This window comes from Bos taurus, chromosome 22, assembly GCF_002263795.3.
Source record: "Bos taurus isolate L1 Dominette 01449 registration number 42190680 breed Hereford chromosome 22, ARS-UCD2.0, whole genome shotgun sequence".
NCBI lineage: Eukaryota > Metazoa > Chordata > Mammalia > Artiodactyla > Bovidae > Bos > Bos taurus.
The window spans coordinates 10,824,792-10,841,073 of record NC_037349.1 but is presented as its reverse complement, the minus strand read 5'-3'; the positions used below and the strand labels follow the sequence as shown (position 1 = coordinate 10,841,073).

General features: G+C 36.4%; 1 protein-coding gene across 13 annotated transcripts in view; it reads right to left on the bottom strand.

Moving 5' to 3' along the window:
- GOLGA4 (golgin A4) overlaps positions 1-16,282 on the bottom strand; it is a 130,333-nt gene that overhangs the window by 65,125 nt on the left and 48,926 nt on the right. For 11 of the 13 annotated variants that reach the window (XM_059879789.1, XM_059879791.1, XM_059879794.1 and 8 more), the window contains 5 exons: positions 13,943-14,041; positions 13,470-13,599; positions 11,784-11,971; positions 11,414-11,497; positions 9,154-9,301 (listed from right to left, as the gene is read on the bottom strand). In XM_059879789.1, coding sequence (XP_059735772.1) covers positions 9,154-9,301; positions 11,414-11,497; positions 11,784-11,971; positions 13,470-13,599; positions 13,943-14,041 — 649 coding nt within the window. The remainder of the gene's footprint in view (positions 1-9,153; positions 9,302-11,413; positions 11,498-11,783; positions 11,972-13,469; positions 13,600-13,942; positions 14,042-16,282) is intronic. The other 2 variants (XM_059879793.1, XM_059879798.1) reach the window with 1 other exon arrangement.

Genomic DNA, 16,282 nt, shown 5'->3' with positions numbered 1-16,282 from the left:
AAAACACCAATTTTCAAGATGGGTTTTAATCCTTTTAAGAAATAAATATTCAGGGTGACAATTCATTGACACATGCAGTATTTTCACTTTCAGTGGTGTAAGAAATGTGGAACTTCAACTGGTGGTATCCCATAAAAAAGCCCCTTCATTAACTACAATTTCACTTAACAGATAGTGGTTTTCACAAACAAACTGCATACTAAAGACAAACTTGTATTCTAAAGCATTTTCTTAATGGTGAAGTATAGTAGGTATAGAAAAAGGCAACAGAAAGGTGGAATTCTGCTAACAATTGGGAAACACAACTTACTTTGCTTACTACCTTAAAAAAAAAAAACTTCTCTGGCAATCATGCATTTGATATTAAAAAAAACCTATCCAACTTATTCATTTTATATGCCCAAAGTATAAAACCATAGCTCAAATAAGGTCTAAATTTTAAAGAAATATTAATTAAGTTTAATTATTTTTAAAGATTGCCTACTCCAACTTCAGTGATATTTGCCTGCAAACACCAAGATGATAATCCTTAGACATAAATATTCTGGTAAATAAAATATTTAAAGGAATATGATATATTTGTTTTAGATATTCTTTTACTATAAATTCTAGTGTACAGCATAAATAAACATCTCTTGCTCGTAATAAGAAATTAGTTTCCTTGTTTCTCAAAAACCAGTCAAGTGAGGTGATCAATTACAGGAAAGAAATCTTGTAACAGGGTGCGTACTGCTTAAGTTTGAGCTGAAGGCTTACATCTGGGAAAGAAAAACATGGAAAAAGGAATGATGGTATTTTTTAATGTTTGGATGTCATCACAGTCTTTTCATTACAGCTAATATTCGGCATATAACATTGTATCTTAGCATTTCTAAGCACTTCACAGAAATATCTTAAATCAGGCTCTAGAGAACCTGAAGATAGTTATGATATTCTTCCAGCAAGACCCAGTTTTAAATGAAAAGCTTCTATCAATTAAGCAAAACAAAGCTGTACATAGTCAATACCAAGTGAAACTTCCGTTTTTTAAATTCCAGAATCCAATACAGTATAAAAACAGATACAGGGCTCTCACTTTCTTAATCAATAACAACAAAAATCAATGCCACAAAGTTCCTTTTGGATATAATTTTCCAAAAGTTAATCTTCCTAACCATACTCAGTAAATTTTAGTACATTCTATATGGCATTGTAATTTTAGTGTTTTAATACTCCAAAACAGTTAAATCAGTTGATTATCCATCATATAATGATTAATGTAGGACAGATCTGGTTCCAAAGTTCTCATCTAAATTTAATCCTTTCTTCCCATGCTCTGCCACCTTGTCAAAAAGCCATGTAATTTTATACCTAAAAGGACATCTTTGAGACTTTTAATTCAACATCTTTATTGAAATGTAAGAACTGAGTCCTCCAACTTTTCCTTTGGATGATAAATCAACTTAACTATACAAGGTTGGAGGAACAATCCTTACCTTGCATTATTTTCTAAAACTAAGAATGCTGGCATTGATCAGGCTCAGCTGAGCAGTAACATACCTTACTGAACCAGAACTTTTTTGAACCAGTTACTGATGGCTTCTAACTCTCAACAAAATTCACCATGTTATACCTCTGATAGACTTAGAAAAACTCACTGCTTTCCATCTCCATCGTGCTTTATGAAAATGTTAAGTCCCCCCAAAACAAAATTTTAAAGAGGCAGCAAAACACGTTTCTATATCCATGTACAGAAAACTTATTTCAAACACATTCTACACTGCACCACAAATGAAGCCACTTCCTTACAGGAAGTCTGCCTCCAAAAACGAGTCCCATTTCAATGCTGAAGGAGGATATGCTGAGAGCCTACTTACTAACCAGAAACATCTCACCTTCTGATCCTGCGACCACCAGATACAGTAAGTGGAGTCCATGGCCTGTAATATTCTAAATGTGAATTCCCCCTCCCCTTTCCAAAAGGAATCTACACTAGGATTTTAACATTGAGTACTAAAGAGGTATGTTCTGAAGGCCTACGTAATTTACCTTCCAATTCCAAACAACATGAGTGAGTGGGGAGAAAGAAAGCGTGCATCAGCCCCAGCTGACGAGCCTTCTGCCAACATGCAGGAGTGCGCGGGGAAACCGTGGCCACAGCACACATCAACGGGAAGGCTAAGCACCAGCTGCCGCCAAATGTTGCAAGAACACATGGTGTTCTTCCAAAGCAAAATTCAATGTATCTCAGGCAATTTTCGTTTTCAAACAAAAACCTGTGAAAACATTTCTACGAAAAATGTAATATACCTGAGGAATAGTCCTCTATCAGTTACAAACACAGGTCAGACCTTTTACTGCCAGCTCCTTACCTTCCCCTTAGACAAGGTTCTCTTACATCCGTGGGAGGTATAAAAATGAACAAATGCTCACTATACAAGTTACATGAGCTCAGTAATCCAACCATTCATTCATCATATATTTATTAGATGTTTGCCATTTGTCAAGCATATGCTAGGCACTGGGTGATATCAAGAAAGTATTTCACAAAGACAGTTGAAGTTATAAGGTGTGTGTGTCAGGGGCGGGGGGTGCAAGTATAAAAGAACTAAGCCTCAGGCTAAGCTAGGACAATTGTGGCATTTGCTTTTGTCACTTCAGCATCCTTCCCCGCACCATCCTCAAAGTCCTAACCAGTCATATTAATAATAGCAAATGCCAGAATTCTGAGATTCTAGGCAGTGTTACTATTTTGTAGCACTGTCCTGGAAGACACTTTATGACAAAAATAACAAGACCCACTCTACTCCCCCTGCAGAGAATAAGGAAAGAGGCAGAAAAGTGGAGAGGCTGGCAACCTCTACATTAACTAAGAAGATGAATAATAACACCAAGAATGAGTAAGTAAGCCAGTGCCTATTTCTTTATTCCAGCAAAAAGCTGCCAGAAATGCATGAGGTATTAAAAAAAAAAAAAAAAAGCTAGTACTACGAAATGAATAAAATGCAAATTAACAGAAAAAAACAACAAAAAGTTCTTATCAGAATTCCCACCCAATCATCAAGCCTCTTTTGTGAATAAAAGCAAAAGTCTAGAGCAGCAGGTTTCAAAGTCTGATCTCAAAATCCTAGAGTCCTGAGACTCTCTGAGGAGCTATGAGATCCTCTTTTTTCCAAATACTTATCTGCATGAGGGCAGATGTTCTTGATCTATTTCAACCAAATTAACATATCACAACAGACTGAATGTAGAAACAGGCATGAAGATCCAGTTATCTTCTATTAAGTTAAACAATAGATAAGCAAAGATGTAAAATAAGGTTTTTCTTCACACTAAATTGTGTTTTGGGAAATACAGGTAGTTTTCATTAAAGCATTTATACTTACATGTAACAGGTTTTTAACTGTTATTTTTAAATGAACTATTTTTTAAATTTCTTAGCTTTAATTTCTAATATAATAAATACCAATCCATATTACCCACATAATAAAAACTCTTTGGAATCCTCAATAATCTTTAAGAGTACAAGGAGATCCTTGTGTCTAAAAAGTTTGGAAACCACTGGTCTAGAGTTTACATAAATGAAAATAAAACGATACTACCACCCAGCAGCATAAACCAGCTAGTGCCAATACTTGTAAGCTGGGGCCTTCAGAAATCTAATAAATAATCACATTTTGCAACGGAAATCTACTTTCAAGCCACTTCCCAAAATACATAACAAAATTCACTCTAACAGATTAACTATGCTTTGACCTTTCAAGTTTTTACAGATCTATCCAGATTTTCACATACTCCTTACATTAATCATGTGAATTTATCTATCAAATATTTTGAAAACTTCAGGATGACCTTGAAAAATCTTAGGCTAAAGCTAAGTAAATTTAATTAAATTGAAAATATGATTCTGTAATAAATGTGTTCCTCTAGTTGCTGATGCTTTCCAGTAACAGTGACAATTGCCAAGAACAGAAATTAGTGCAGGGTGACAATGACTTTCCAAAGATATGGATGCACAGCTACTACTGCAGAAATGCACCAAGCACCTACAAATATATGATTGTTAAATAAACAACCTATATTAAAATCTAATCCCATTTAAAATAATCAAGTTTTCCATCAGGTATTCATTCAGTGCCAAAATGTGTACTTACTATTTGCCTAAAATGGCACTCTTAAATTCTACTTTAGTTCCTAATTTTTTGCCTGAGAAACATGGAATTTTCTTTGTAAAGCTTATACTAAGTACCCATGATAAGGAAAAAAAACAGCCCTTACCCCAGTCCTGTTCATACAAGGCTTGGGAAAGGCACCATGATTCACTTATTGGCATGTGTGGATGCACAAAAATAAGATGTTTCGTGAGACTTAAGACTCCAAGAAAACTCTGTGACAAATTATCAGCAACTAACAAAACACTTAAATACACATGTGATTTTTGTTTGTTATATAAATATGCATAAATCTTACACATTGTTTAAAAAGAAACTATTTTAAAGGGTTCTTCAAATAAATATGTTCCACTGAATGCCTTTGGCATTATCAGGCCTATCCTATACAAATGAAGGAAAAAAAAAAAACACAACTTATTTCCTGAACACACACAACATGACAATAAAAAAGCAGACAATGTTATGAGTTAATCTACATTTTAAAGTGCAGCCAATCATATAAAACACAGAACTTCAGCAAAAACAGGGTACATGAAAAGGAAACAGGGTTTATGAAAGTTAATTCACTCTGGAAACTTTCCTAATCCAAGCAGAATATTTTACTCATTTTGCAGAATTGTAGGCAAAAACAATGGGGGGAAGGTGTTAATACTACGATGCGGGTTTTCTTTTATAATGGCTATATTTAAATAACTTAAAAATAACTAACAAAAAAGAGTAGAAATTTATGGGTCAGACTTTATCCTGAGAAAAAATTCAAAGATGGAATAAGCTATATTATAAAGTTGTTATAGTATTATTCATAATAATGAAAATAGAAAATAATCTAAGTGCTGATCAACAGGGAGATGGTTAACGATGTACATGCATTCTGATAAAGCCATTAAAATATGTTAGTACATTAGCAACATGGAAAAGTTCTCCTAATATAATGCTAAATAAAGAAAAGGGAGCATACAAAATTATATGGACAATTATGATTACAACTATATAAAATAAGGATTATGGAAAGACTAAATCGAAGTGTATTGCAACAACAGTGATGTGCTTTCATTTTCTCTATTTCCCAATTTGTTTTTTGTAATATACTACATTAATGATTAGCCAGCTACTCTACCTCCTATTTCAGTTAAAAACATACGCACATACAAAATAGCCAAGACTTAGTGTGAACTTAACATTCTCTACAGGTGCTGAACTGAAGAGATAATATTCTAGACAATTAGTAGTAATACCCAGCACGTGAAAAAACACCATTACATATTTAAGCTGAGAATTCTCCAAATTTAAAATCTGGTTACTTGATGATATGACCATCTATTTTAAAATAACACCTAGAAAGGAATACTATCAACAGTGTTGTACAATGCTTGTAACAAAAATATTTCTTTTTTGGCTTTCTTTATCCACTGAAATAAGTAATTTTAACACCACAAAAGTGCTACAGTACTGGGCTTCAGAAAACACGCCCAGCAGTTCCACTGTAGGGCTGAACCGAGTAAGTACTACAGGCTGATACAACATCAAGCAGGCGTGTTACCATGCACCCACAGTCTAAGTATTTTATGATAGTATTATTCTTTTTAAAATCAGAGACACTCAGATTTCCTTTGTCCTCCAACGTATGAGAAGCATCACAGTTCGTCGAGAAAAACTGTGAGAAGCAGTGCAATAGACTGTTTTCTAAGAAAAGTAGTGAGGAATGTATTTGAGCTGATTTGACCTCCAGAATAAGTGTGCCCCCAAAATTAGTTATTTGTCTGCAAATACCCACATGTCAAGAACTGCTAAATATATAAATTAATTTTTTACAAAAAAAATGCATTAGAAAAAAAAATGCATTAGAAGAGTTCAGATTCTTTGATAATTATTTTATCTACACATTTACTTCTAAAAATCTTAACCATTTGTTTAGCCTTTGAATTTTAAATCTAAGAGAAAGACAAACATTTAACAGAGAAACTAAATTCTCCAAGTGCCAGATGATATTCATATGCTACTACAGAAACTCTACTTCCTTTACAAAGACATTTTCTTACTTTTAGTACTAAATTTGGACTTTTCTGTTAATTGGAATAATCACTTATAGGTGAACCAAGAACCATATTATATTTGAACAATTCTGTTCAGACTAAACTAAAACCATTAGATGAAATTCAGTTGATGCACAAAACCAAGTTTCATTATAGATTTTAAAGGACAACATCCTCATATGGAATCAGTATGCTACAATTTTCTATCATAAGCCCAATAATTATGACTACAAATATAATTTCAAAAATATCTATAAAAGCACTCGTTGTTATCCAAAGACTTTCCAAAGTAAGTATTTCTATTAAATAACTATAAATGTTAATTCTCTAAGTATTTATTAATTTTAAATACTTTGACAGTACTATAAACAGATAAGTTTTTAAACTTATAGGCTATGAAATATTTATAAACAGTTTTATGAAAATCATATTTAAAGACAAAATACATAAAAGGTACAAACTACCATGTATAAGCACAAGGAATACAGCCAATATTTTGCGTATAAATGGAATACAACATTTAAAATTGTGAATCACTATGTTATATACCTGAAACGTATATATCAACTAAACCTCAACTAAAAAATAAACAAATCAAGACAAAATATACCCGAGTTTCAGAGAAGTAAGAGGAGGAGGACTATACTACAAAACCGTTGACTGCAACAGCAGCCTGGGAAATTGTTATCCTACATATGAATTAACTGTATGTTTCACCTGCCTTTTCATCATTCACCCCAATTTATTTGTTATTCATGGGTTTCTATCCCCTCATCAAGATATACCTCAATTTAAAAAGGAAATGAAACCCTTCACCAGCATCATTTTCTCTCAGCTGGCTACAACAGTCAACAAAAGCAATCCTAAAAATGAAAAGGCTTGACATGAGAAGCTGAGACTTTGCAGTAGGTTCTTCCGTTCACAGAAACCAGTGTTTAACAGCATCTCACAAGTCTCCAACTGCTTCCAGGAAGTTGTTAGAGATTATAACCTGAGAGATTTTTCTACTAATGTTCTCTAAAGGGAAATCTTCTTAGGTTTCAAACAACTTCAAGAAGATATTTTGGAGCACATCTAGTGTGAACCAACTACCCCTCCCATTCAGACCCATTCCTCTCCTTAAACCTTACAATCTGGTTTCTAAAATCATTTCTGAAATTGCATTCTAGGAATTGAATCCTCATGCAAATTAAAAGAAATTTTAAAAAATCTTCATCCCACCTTCTGCATTTTTGGAAATGCCTCCTATATTCCCCAGAAGCCTAAGTTTCCACAATTCCTATGATGTCCCAAGTTAATTTTTTTCTTCTCATTTACTTCTCTTCACCAAATGCAAGATCTCTATGTTAACAGCCCAGACACCGGATGCAAAATGCCCCAGATTCAAATCCTGACTACCCATTTAGTTTCTGTGGGTGAATCTAAGCAAGTTACTTAACTTCTACCTTCTTAAGTTTTCTTGTCTCATTCCTTATTTGTAAAATAAGAATAAAAGTAACACACATGTCATAGAAATTTTAAGGATTAAATACAAATACATACATGAGTGACTACGAGCAAGGCATTCATGACAGAGCCTCGCATAAAGTAACTGCCGGCCATCCGCAGCAGGCGCCACCGCTGCTGCTGCTGCCAGGAAAGCAGTCTTTCAGGGAAATCAGCCTCTTTTGTAAATTGAACCATAGCCTTCAACCTTAGGCTAATGACTCCAGAAAGATGCTCCAATTTCTTATTTCCAAATTTCTACAAGTCAATTCCATTTGGAAAGCTCATAATTGGCTTAAATTCAGAGAATCTAAGCAAACTCATCATTTCACTCCATTCCTCAGTGTCCCCATTTAGACTTCCTTTATTCTGGCGTCATGTGATTCATTCAGTCTTCAAACCTTAAATCGCTGATGTCTTCTTAGACTCCTACTTTTCTTCTGCCCCTTCAAGCTGGCTGGATACCAAATTCTGCAGAATCAACCCCTCCTCTTCTTCCCAGATCCACCATCCTAGACAAGGCGGCCAAAGCTCTCAGTTCCCAAAACCTGGGTTTCTACCTTTGCTCTTAAGTTCAACTTTGTACTTCATTTCTTTTCTACATACAAAACTGGTTTCCATCACATTTATACTTTCCTATTACTGGTTCCTAACATGGAAAACACACCAAAGTCTAAACTCAGCTACTCAGTATCTTTACAGACTTTAACAGTCAGTTCCTTCACATCCAACTTCATTTTCCACTTCAGCAAGAATGATTTCCAGCTGACACACACCACCTGTGGTCACTGTGCCTGCTTATGATCTAGAACCTGAAATGCGTGTTGCCCCCGCCTGTCTGCATAGGCCCACTCTATTCACTGTCTGAGGCCCAACTCAAAACTCCCATCTTCACGAACCTGAAGGTCCCATTCACTTACTCTCACCTCTTTCAAGCACCTCTCCTTTTTTGTCTTGCATTACTCAGTATCATACCCTGCTGAACACTGTGCTGGTCTCAACACTTCACAGCCTAGCATTTGTTGGGTCAGAACATAATGCTGCTATGTACAATGCTGAATTATTCCATCATTCTCTTAAAAAAAGCAAACTGTATCTTATACTTTTTGTTTATCCCAAAGCATCCATAAGGTAGCAGTTATTTAGTATGTACCACACTGTGCCTACCTGGGCTGTTCCAAAATGTACACCTAAATTTTGATAGTCCAAGGCAGTGGTCACCAAACATTTTCCACAAAGAGCCAGATAATAAATACTGTAGGCTTTGCAGGGTTCTAGGCCAAGCATGAGCTGCATTACCAGCACAGGCCATAGTTTACCAAGCCCTGCCTCTTCTAAGGAACAGTCTACTGTATCTTTATAAAGAGGCTCTAGAGTTGAACGTTTTTATCCATATTTAACTAATTTTTCTAAATGTTGGTTAATCAAGCACTTCACCTGACTTCTGAGTTCCAATATAAAACAAGTAACCCCTGATTTCTTACCAGCTCTTTCAGACTTTTCTTTCTGTTCCCGTAACTCCTCTCCCTGGGTAGTCATCTGTTTGATGCGACTGCGAAGTTGGGCGATTTCTTCTTCTTTCATTTCCAGGGTTTCATGCATCTGACGTTTTGTCTCTGCTATTACCATTCCCTAAATAGAAGTGCAGACTCTAAAGCATTTGCATAACAAAACTGCATTATTAAGAGCACACAACAAACTTACTTTCAAGGGCATAAGAATTATTTCAGTATTTCACAAACTGAAGTCTGTGTCCTGAGTATACACTACACTATGTACTACAGTAACTTCAGTTACCTGGCATATCAGGGTATTTTTAATATAAAAATTGTTTTAATAATAGTTGAAACTGTTAAAAACACATTTTAGTTAAAAGATTTATCATCTTTTCATAAATGCTTACTATAATTTTCCCTGTCTTATTAAACAGTTTACAATAAATCAACAAAATACAGCCTTTTGTACTTGGCTCACAACCAACCGTGATTACTGAACTGTGCTCTAATATGGGGGAAGACCCAAAGGCTGCCAAGAGTATAAGGTCACCGCTGCCATACTGGATGGACCAAGACTGTGGTACAGATCTACCTGGTTTTTCTCTTTCCTCTTGTGACAATCTCTGGTCCCAACACCACTCCTTATTACTGTCAGTGGGGCAATCCCATTCCTCCAATTTGCTAACTGTCTTCCCACTTTCTGGATAATCTACACAAGAAATGAAGGTCGCTGGGGGGAAATATAATCAAACAGTAGATGTTAAATCAGTCATTTGCAACTAACAACAAAAAAAAAAGTGTAGTTCAACTTGTCTCTTGAAAACTAAGACTCTGTGACAGCTAGTTTATGATATTAACCTTACTTCTAGGGTTTGTCAACTCTTGCTTTAGGGTCTGACTCTTCCAGACAGCTAATATTAATGAACAGATTAAAAACCAGGTAAGAGGGGCATTATTACACAAATTTCAGAACAAAATTGTGAGCCTTCAGTTTCCTCAAAAACCAACTCACAGTGGAAAAAAAGAGATAGAGAGAGGAGTGGAACCTATAGATTTAAAAAAGCCTTAAGAGTCACAACATCAAACTGCAATAAAAGAACCTCATTTGGATTCTGCATCACAAAAAAGAGCAAAAGTGTATGAGACAAAAGGGAAAATCTGAAACTGCTGAGATAGTTGACTGTTATCAAGGAATTGCTATTAAATTTTTAGATGTGATTATAATAATGTCATTATATTTTTATAAAAATAAAAATAGTCCTTTATTTTAAAAGACATATTAAAATACTTATAGAAGAAATGATAAAGATTTCTTAGATTTGCTCTAAAACAATCCTAGGATGAGGATACTGGCAGCTGGGAATATACACATGAAACAAAATTAGCCATGAGATGTTAAGCGTTGAAGTTGGGTGATAGATTCACAGGAATTCCTTTTATTAATCTCCGTATTTTCTATAATAATTTTCTCAAAAATTTTTTTAAGCAAAGTCTTTATGAAGTTAATGGAATATAATCTAGTAAAGTGGACAGAATGAAAAGACTGACAATACATTTCAACAGCAGAACAGCTCTGATACTTTCTTAATCATATGGTCACTTAAAATCTGTAGCTCTAAGTACCAAACTAAAGAACATGGTGGATGGTATAGAACTAATTGGAAGCTACTTTGAAAAAAAAAAAAAGGACCCATGAACTTGGCGCTGAAAAACTTTAGTCAAAACTGTTTGTTTGTTTATGAATTTTTTTAGTTGTCTTTGCTGTCATAGCTGAAGCTACTGTCCCAACTCTAAACTGCCAATCTCACCTATACACTGTAAAGTTTATTTTCAGAAATTTTTATTTATGCTAATGTATATATTACCACTGCTGTACTTTTTGGGCAATCTGTTTCCATTATATTCGAAAGACAATACTTACATCATTCACATTTAGTAATGCCTTAACTGTAACTAATTTAACTTTTCTCTAAAAAGTAGTTATGTACTATAAACAAATTTCTTTTGCAACAGCATTCTAACCTAGAAATCAAAATGCTGACTGGATCAAGAAATCACAGATTCAGCTTCACATGATACAAAACTAATAGTTATATAAATCTAGAAATGAAAACAAAGAGGTTTTTTCATGGAAGCAGGCATAATAATTTTGGAAAGCAGAAGTCTGAATGCTTCCAATTGCTTCCAAAAATGAACTGGGGCGGGGGGCCTTCAACAAATTTTAGTATCGTAAGTTTTGTTGTTTTACCTTATCTTGTTCAAGCTGTTCAATTAAGTTCTTTGCATCACGCAACTGAGTGATAAGTTTAGTCTTCTCAGCCATATGAAGCTCCTAAAAAAATTTTAAAAATTCATTTCCATCTCTAATAAAGTTTCTTCTTATATGCGAACTCTAAACATTTTATCTAAATTTGAATACTCCTACAAGTCTAGTAGGAGAAAAGAACACAGGATGTGTCAAAAGGACGGTAAACGGTAGACTCCCAGGGCACTAGGGGGCCCTCTCCACGCTGTCTACGGAGGAAGGGGCAGGCCTTCCAGAGGAGGTGCAGGCCGCGCTGGGGCCTGTGGATCTACCGTCACTGGGCTACGGTAAGCCACACTCATTCGCTCTTTACCTTCATCTTTTCTAGTTCTTGAAGTCTTTCATCCAGTTGCTCCTGCAGGGCTTCTTTCTCACTAGTTAACTGCGCACACTGTTCCTTATGTGACCGAATGGTCTCCTTGCAGCGCTGCAGCAGGTTCTCCTGACGCTTAACTCTCTGCTGAAGTGCTTCCACTGCTTTAGCAGAAGCTCCATCTCCCACTGTCAACAGTAAAGCAGCATAAACAGGGGCTGTCAGTAAAGAACCTGAGGACTCCCCTGGATTCTGTTAGTGCACAGGAATGTATGGTCATCCCAACGCTTTGCTATACTCTGAGCCACTCAGAGAAGAGAGGGATGCCCTTGCCAACTTCTACTTTGCAGCTGTTTGTGTGATCTGTAGCTGAAGGAGCTGAGCAGTACATTCACCTCTTCCGTGGTTGCACCCCAGCCCAAATGACACACAGCACTCTTGAGTTAACACTAGTTAACTGAATCCACCCTCCTTAAAAGACAGTCTCATGGCCATCCTTCACTCTTTGCCAGTGGCCCCTGTGTCTCAGTGCCTGTAACAAAATGATCTGTAAAGCATTCCTTCCAAAGCATTCTCATCTTGTCCAGAAAGGAGTCCTGGCATGTAAACTTTCTCCACCTCCTTACATTAACGAAACAGGCCAGAGAGTTTTTCAAGAGCCCTTACAGGCTGGCTGCTCAGACAGATGGCTGTTCAGCTCTTTGCTCTGGTGCTGGCTGGACCAAAAGTTTATCATCAATTTCTTTGCAAGGAAGCTAGTAAACAAAAACTGGGAATTTTACTGAATAGATAGCTCAAAGTCTCTAAGACTAGGATGGACTACAACTGGATTTTAAAACAGAATTTAACTATTCTTTCTTTTCAGTTAGAAAGCAAATAATAGGGCAAATACTGGGATCTTTTAAAGTAGAAATATGTAAGCAGTATTACTCAAAAACAAAAGACGACAAATATGACAAAGAGCATATTCCTTAATCTTGAGCAGACCTGACCTTTTATATGAAGTCTAGCTACCACTCTCAATAAAACAGTATAATGTAATGAATTTCAATGACAATGCAAATGTATGCTACTCATGGACTTTCAAGTAGTAAAACACTTACTTACTTTCTCCCAAATAACAATAAATAAAAAGCCCCAAAACCATCAAAACTCTTGCATCTGTTAAAAACAAGACAACAGGTCCAAGATGGAGGGATATGTTAAGCCCCAAGCCACCAAACTGAGACTTAATTACAGTTTTGACCTCTCCCAGAAATGGAATCTTAAGCCAGTTCAGCAGGAATCACCTGGTCAACACTAGAGAGGTCACATGCCTGACACACCCCTGCATCCTCCAAAGGAAAGGGACCTTGTCACAACCAATCCACTCTTTGCTACTCTAACTTCCTTGTTCCACTCTCTTCTGTCTATAAAAGTCTTTCATTCCTTCATTTTGTACAGCTCCCAGGAGCTCTTTTGAATCTGCTAGAGGAGATGCTGCCCAATTCATGAATCACTGAATTATGCCAATAAGATCTTCTAGATGGACTCAGTTAAATTTTGTTTTTAACGCATCTTTCTAGAAATATGAGGGTCAGGGACATTTTACTTCTACCTCAGTCCATGGCTATTAGTTTCCGCCCTAGAATCTCTCAACATCCTCCTCTAGGTTTTAACTTAACCTCCTGACAAGCTGAAGCTTACCTACTGGCTCTACATCACTGTCTGTGTTCTCTTTAGTGACGCCTTCAGCCTCTGGTTCCATTTGAGGCAGTGGTTTTGGTAGATCAGCATTCACTGGGCCATTTCGTAACCGTTGCTTCAGCAAAGAAACCTAAAAACAAAAAGGTTTTCATTAGGGGGAAAAAAAAATTATGGCAGTAGTACTTTCTTTAAAACAGAGAAGGGAAGAGTAAAAGGTATCATTTTTGCTATAATGGAGGGAAAACAATAAAAGTACAAATTTACTCCCAGTGCAACCAATTTTGGTATTTGCTATTTTCAGTGATATCTTAGCCAGAAAACACAATAAATCAAAAATTATCCTTAAAACTCAGTTGAAAAGCAGAGAGTTTTAAAAATAGGCCTTTAAAAAAAAAATCTAGAGCCTATCAGATATTCCATCAAAATCCCTTTATTTTCCTTTATCCAAAAATTCCACACTTTTTTTTTTTTACCTGAGTCTGGAGAACACTGATATACTGATCTTTTTCCTCTAAAGATGCATCAAACTCCTCCTGAAGATGTTTTTTTGCTTGTTGGTCCATTTGAAGCTCCTAAAACATAAAGGATTCACAGGCAGTTTTCAGTATAAAACAAAAAATATGAACCTGAAGTTTTCAAAACTTAAAAACTGATCAACCCAGACTGTATTACTCTTAAGGTATAAGCAACAATAATTAGAGAATAATTAGCATTTAAAACAGTAGTATTTACCTCAACAAATAATTCTGTTCTTTAAACAGTATAAAGATCCAAGAAGAGAAAACATACTTTTAGACCTTAATCATTGCTGAATTAACAATTCTGTAGAAAGGATTTAAAAAATGTTACTTAAGATAAAGGTAAAACTTTATCCTACTTTAAGACATCTTACTGCCTGTGCTATCTTAAACTCACTTGATCTAAAACTGAATGGTTATACAGTAAGTAACTAGATAATCAACAGAGCCTTCCTTTTTCCAATACATGAATTGCCAAAATCAGAAGCTTCCTCAAATGAAAAGGTTGACCTACTGGATCACCAAACAGTGATATTTCAAGTTCTTGACATTACTTAAAACACTGCTTTTCTCAGGTCATTAATAAGCTGCTGCTGCTGCTAAGTCGCTTCAGTCATGTCCGACTCTGTGTGACCCCATAGACAGCAGCCCACCAGGCTCCCCCGTCCCTGGGATTCTCCAGGCAAGAACACTGGAGTGGGTTGCCATTTCCTTCTCCAGTGCATGAAAGTGAAAAGTGAAAGTGAAGTCACTCAGTCGTGTCCAACTCTTAGCGACCCCATGGACTGCAGCTTACCAAGCTCCTCCATCCATGGGATTTTCTAGGCAAGAGTACTGGAGTGGGGTGCCATTGCCTTCTCTGCATTAATAAGCATTCCTAACTAAATCCAATGGTCTTTACCTCTCCACTCAGTCTCTAATAATTACTTCCTTAAGTGAGGTACCTGCTTTCTGCAGGTGCAGAGCTCCTCCCTATAGTCCTGTCTTTTAGAGTTTCCACCATGTCCTTCATTGATTCTATCGGCAGCTATCCCTCTGGGCTCAGTTTCAAGTCCTCAGGGCTTCTCCCTGACACGTGCTCCATTAGAATGCTGGAGATTAACACCTGGAACACAGTGGATATTCCATCCAAACCCCTCTCTTTTTCTAGGATTTGTACTTTTCTCATTCTCTAAGCTCAAAATAGTCAAAGTCATATTTTATTTTTCTTTGCCGATCTCTGCATATAACCAAATTCTTTCGTTACTTTCTCCACAATGTTTAGGTCCTTTTTCCCCATACATAACCATAATCCCAATCTCTAATAATTTTGAAGATTAATTTCCTTCAGTAGGCTTTCAGAGAGAATTCTTACCTCAAGTTTTCATCTGATTTAATCCATCCCTCACACAACTCTAGAAACTTTTCTTCAAACAATATTTTCAAGGACTCATAAGCAACGCCCTCTTCTTGAATCGTTTCAAATTTACTAATTCTCAAAATGCTGAGGTACTAACTGTCCTCTCTTCCCAACACCCACACAGCCTCAAGGTCTCCCAGCACAGGGTCTGCTCCTCTCACTACTGGCCTGACCTTCCCCCACAGCCGGAGTCTCCAAATGCTGGTCTTAAGATCAATACAGGTTTTTCTTAGACCTAAAGATCTTTCATCTAAACAACTGTATCTTATCCTGAGACTATGTCCTTCCTAATTGTTATTAAAAAAAATTTTTCTTTCATGAAATAATGACAATAAAAGAACCTAGTTCCTCATTCCCAATGTCCTCACTTGAAAAAAATAAAAGTAGCCCTATGACAAGTCTCTGGTCCCCCATTTCTGGAAGGAAATGAAAGGTAATTTCTCAGTCCATGAAATCCCAAAGTCTGGAAAGCCACTGTCCCCCACGAACCTGCACAGGACAATTCTTTAGTATGGAACAGCTGTGCATCTCCTTAATAGCAATGCAGTCCTTTACTTTCTTTAAAATTCATTTCTTCCAAATAATTTTCTGCTGCTGCTGCTGCTAAGTCGCTTCAGTCGTGTCCAACTCTGTGCAACCCCATAGATGGCAGCCCACTAGGCTCCTCTGTCCCTGGGATTCTCCAGGCAAGAATACTGGAGTGGGTTGCCATTTCCTTCTCCAATGCATGGAAGTGAAAAGTGAAAGTGAAGTCACTCAGTCATGCCCGACTCTTAGCGACCCCATGGACTGGAGCCTACCAGGCTCCTCCATCCATGGGATTTTCCAGGCAAGAGTACTGGAGTGGGGTGCCATTGCCTTCTCCGAAATAATTTTCTACTTTCTACCATACTAGA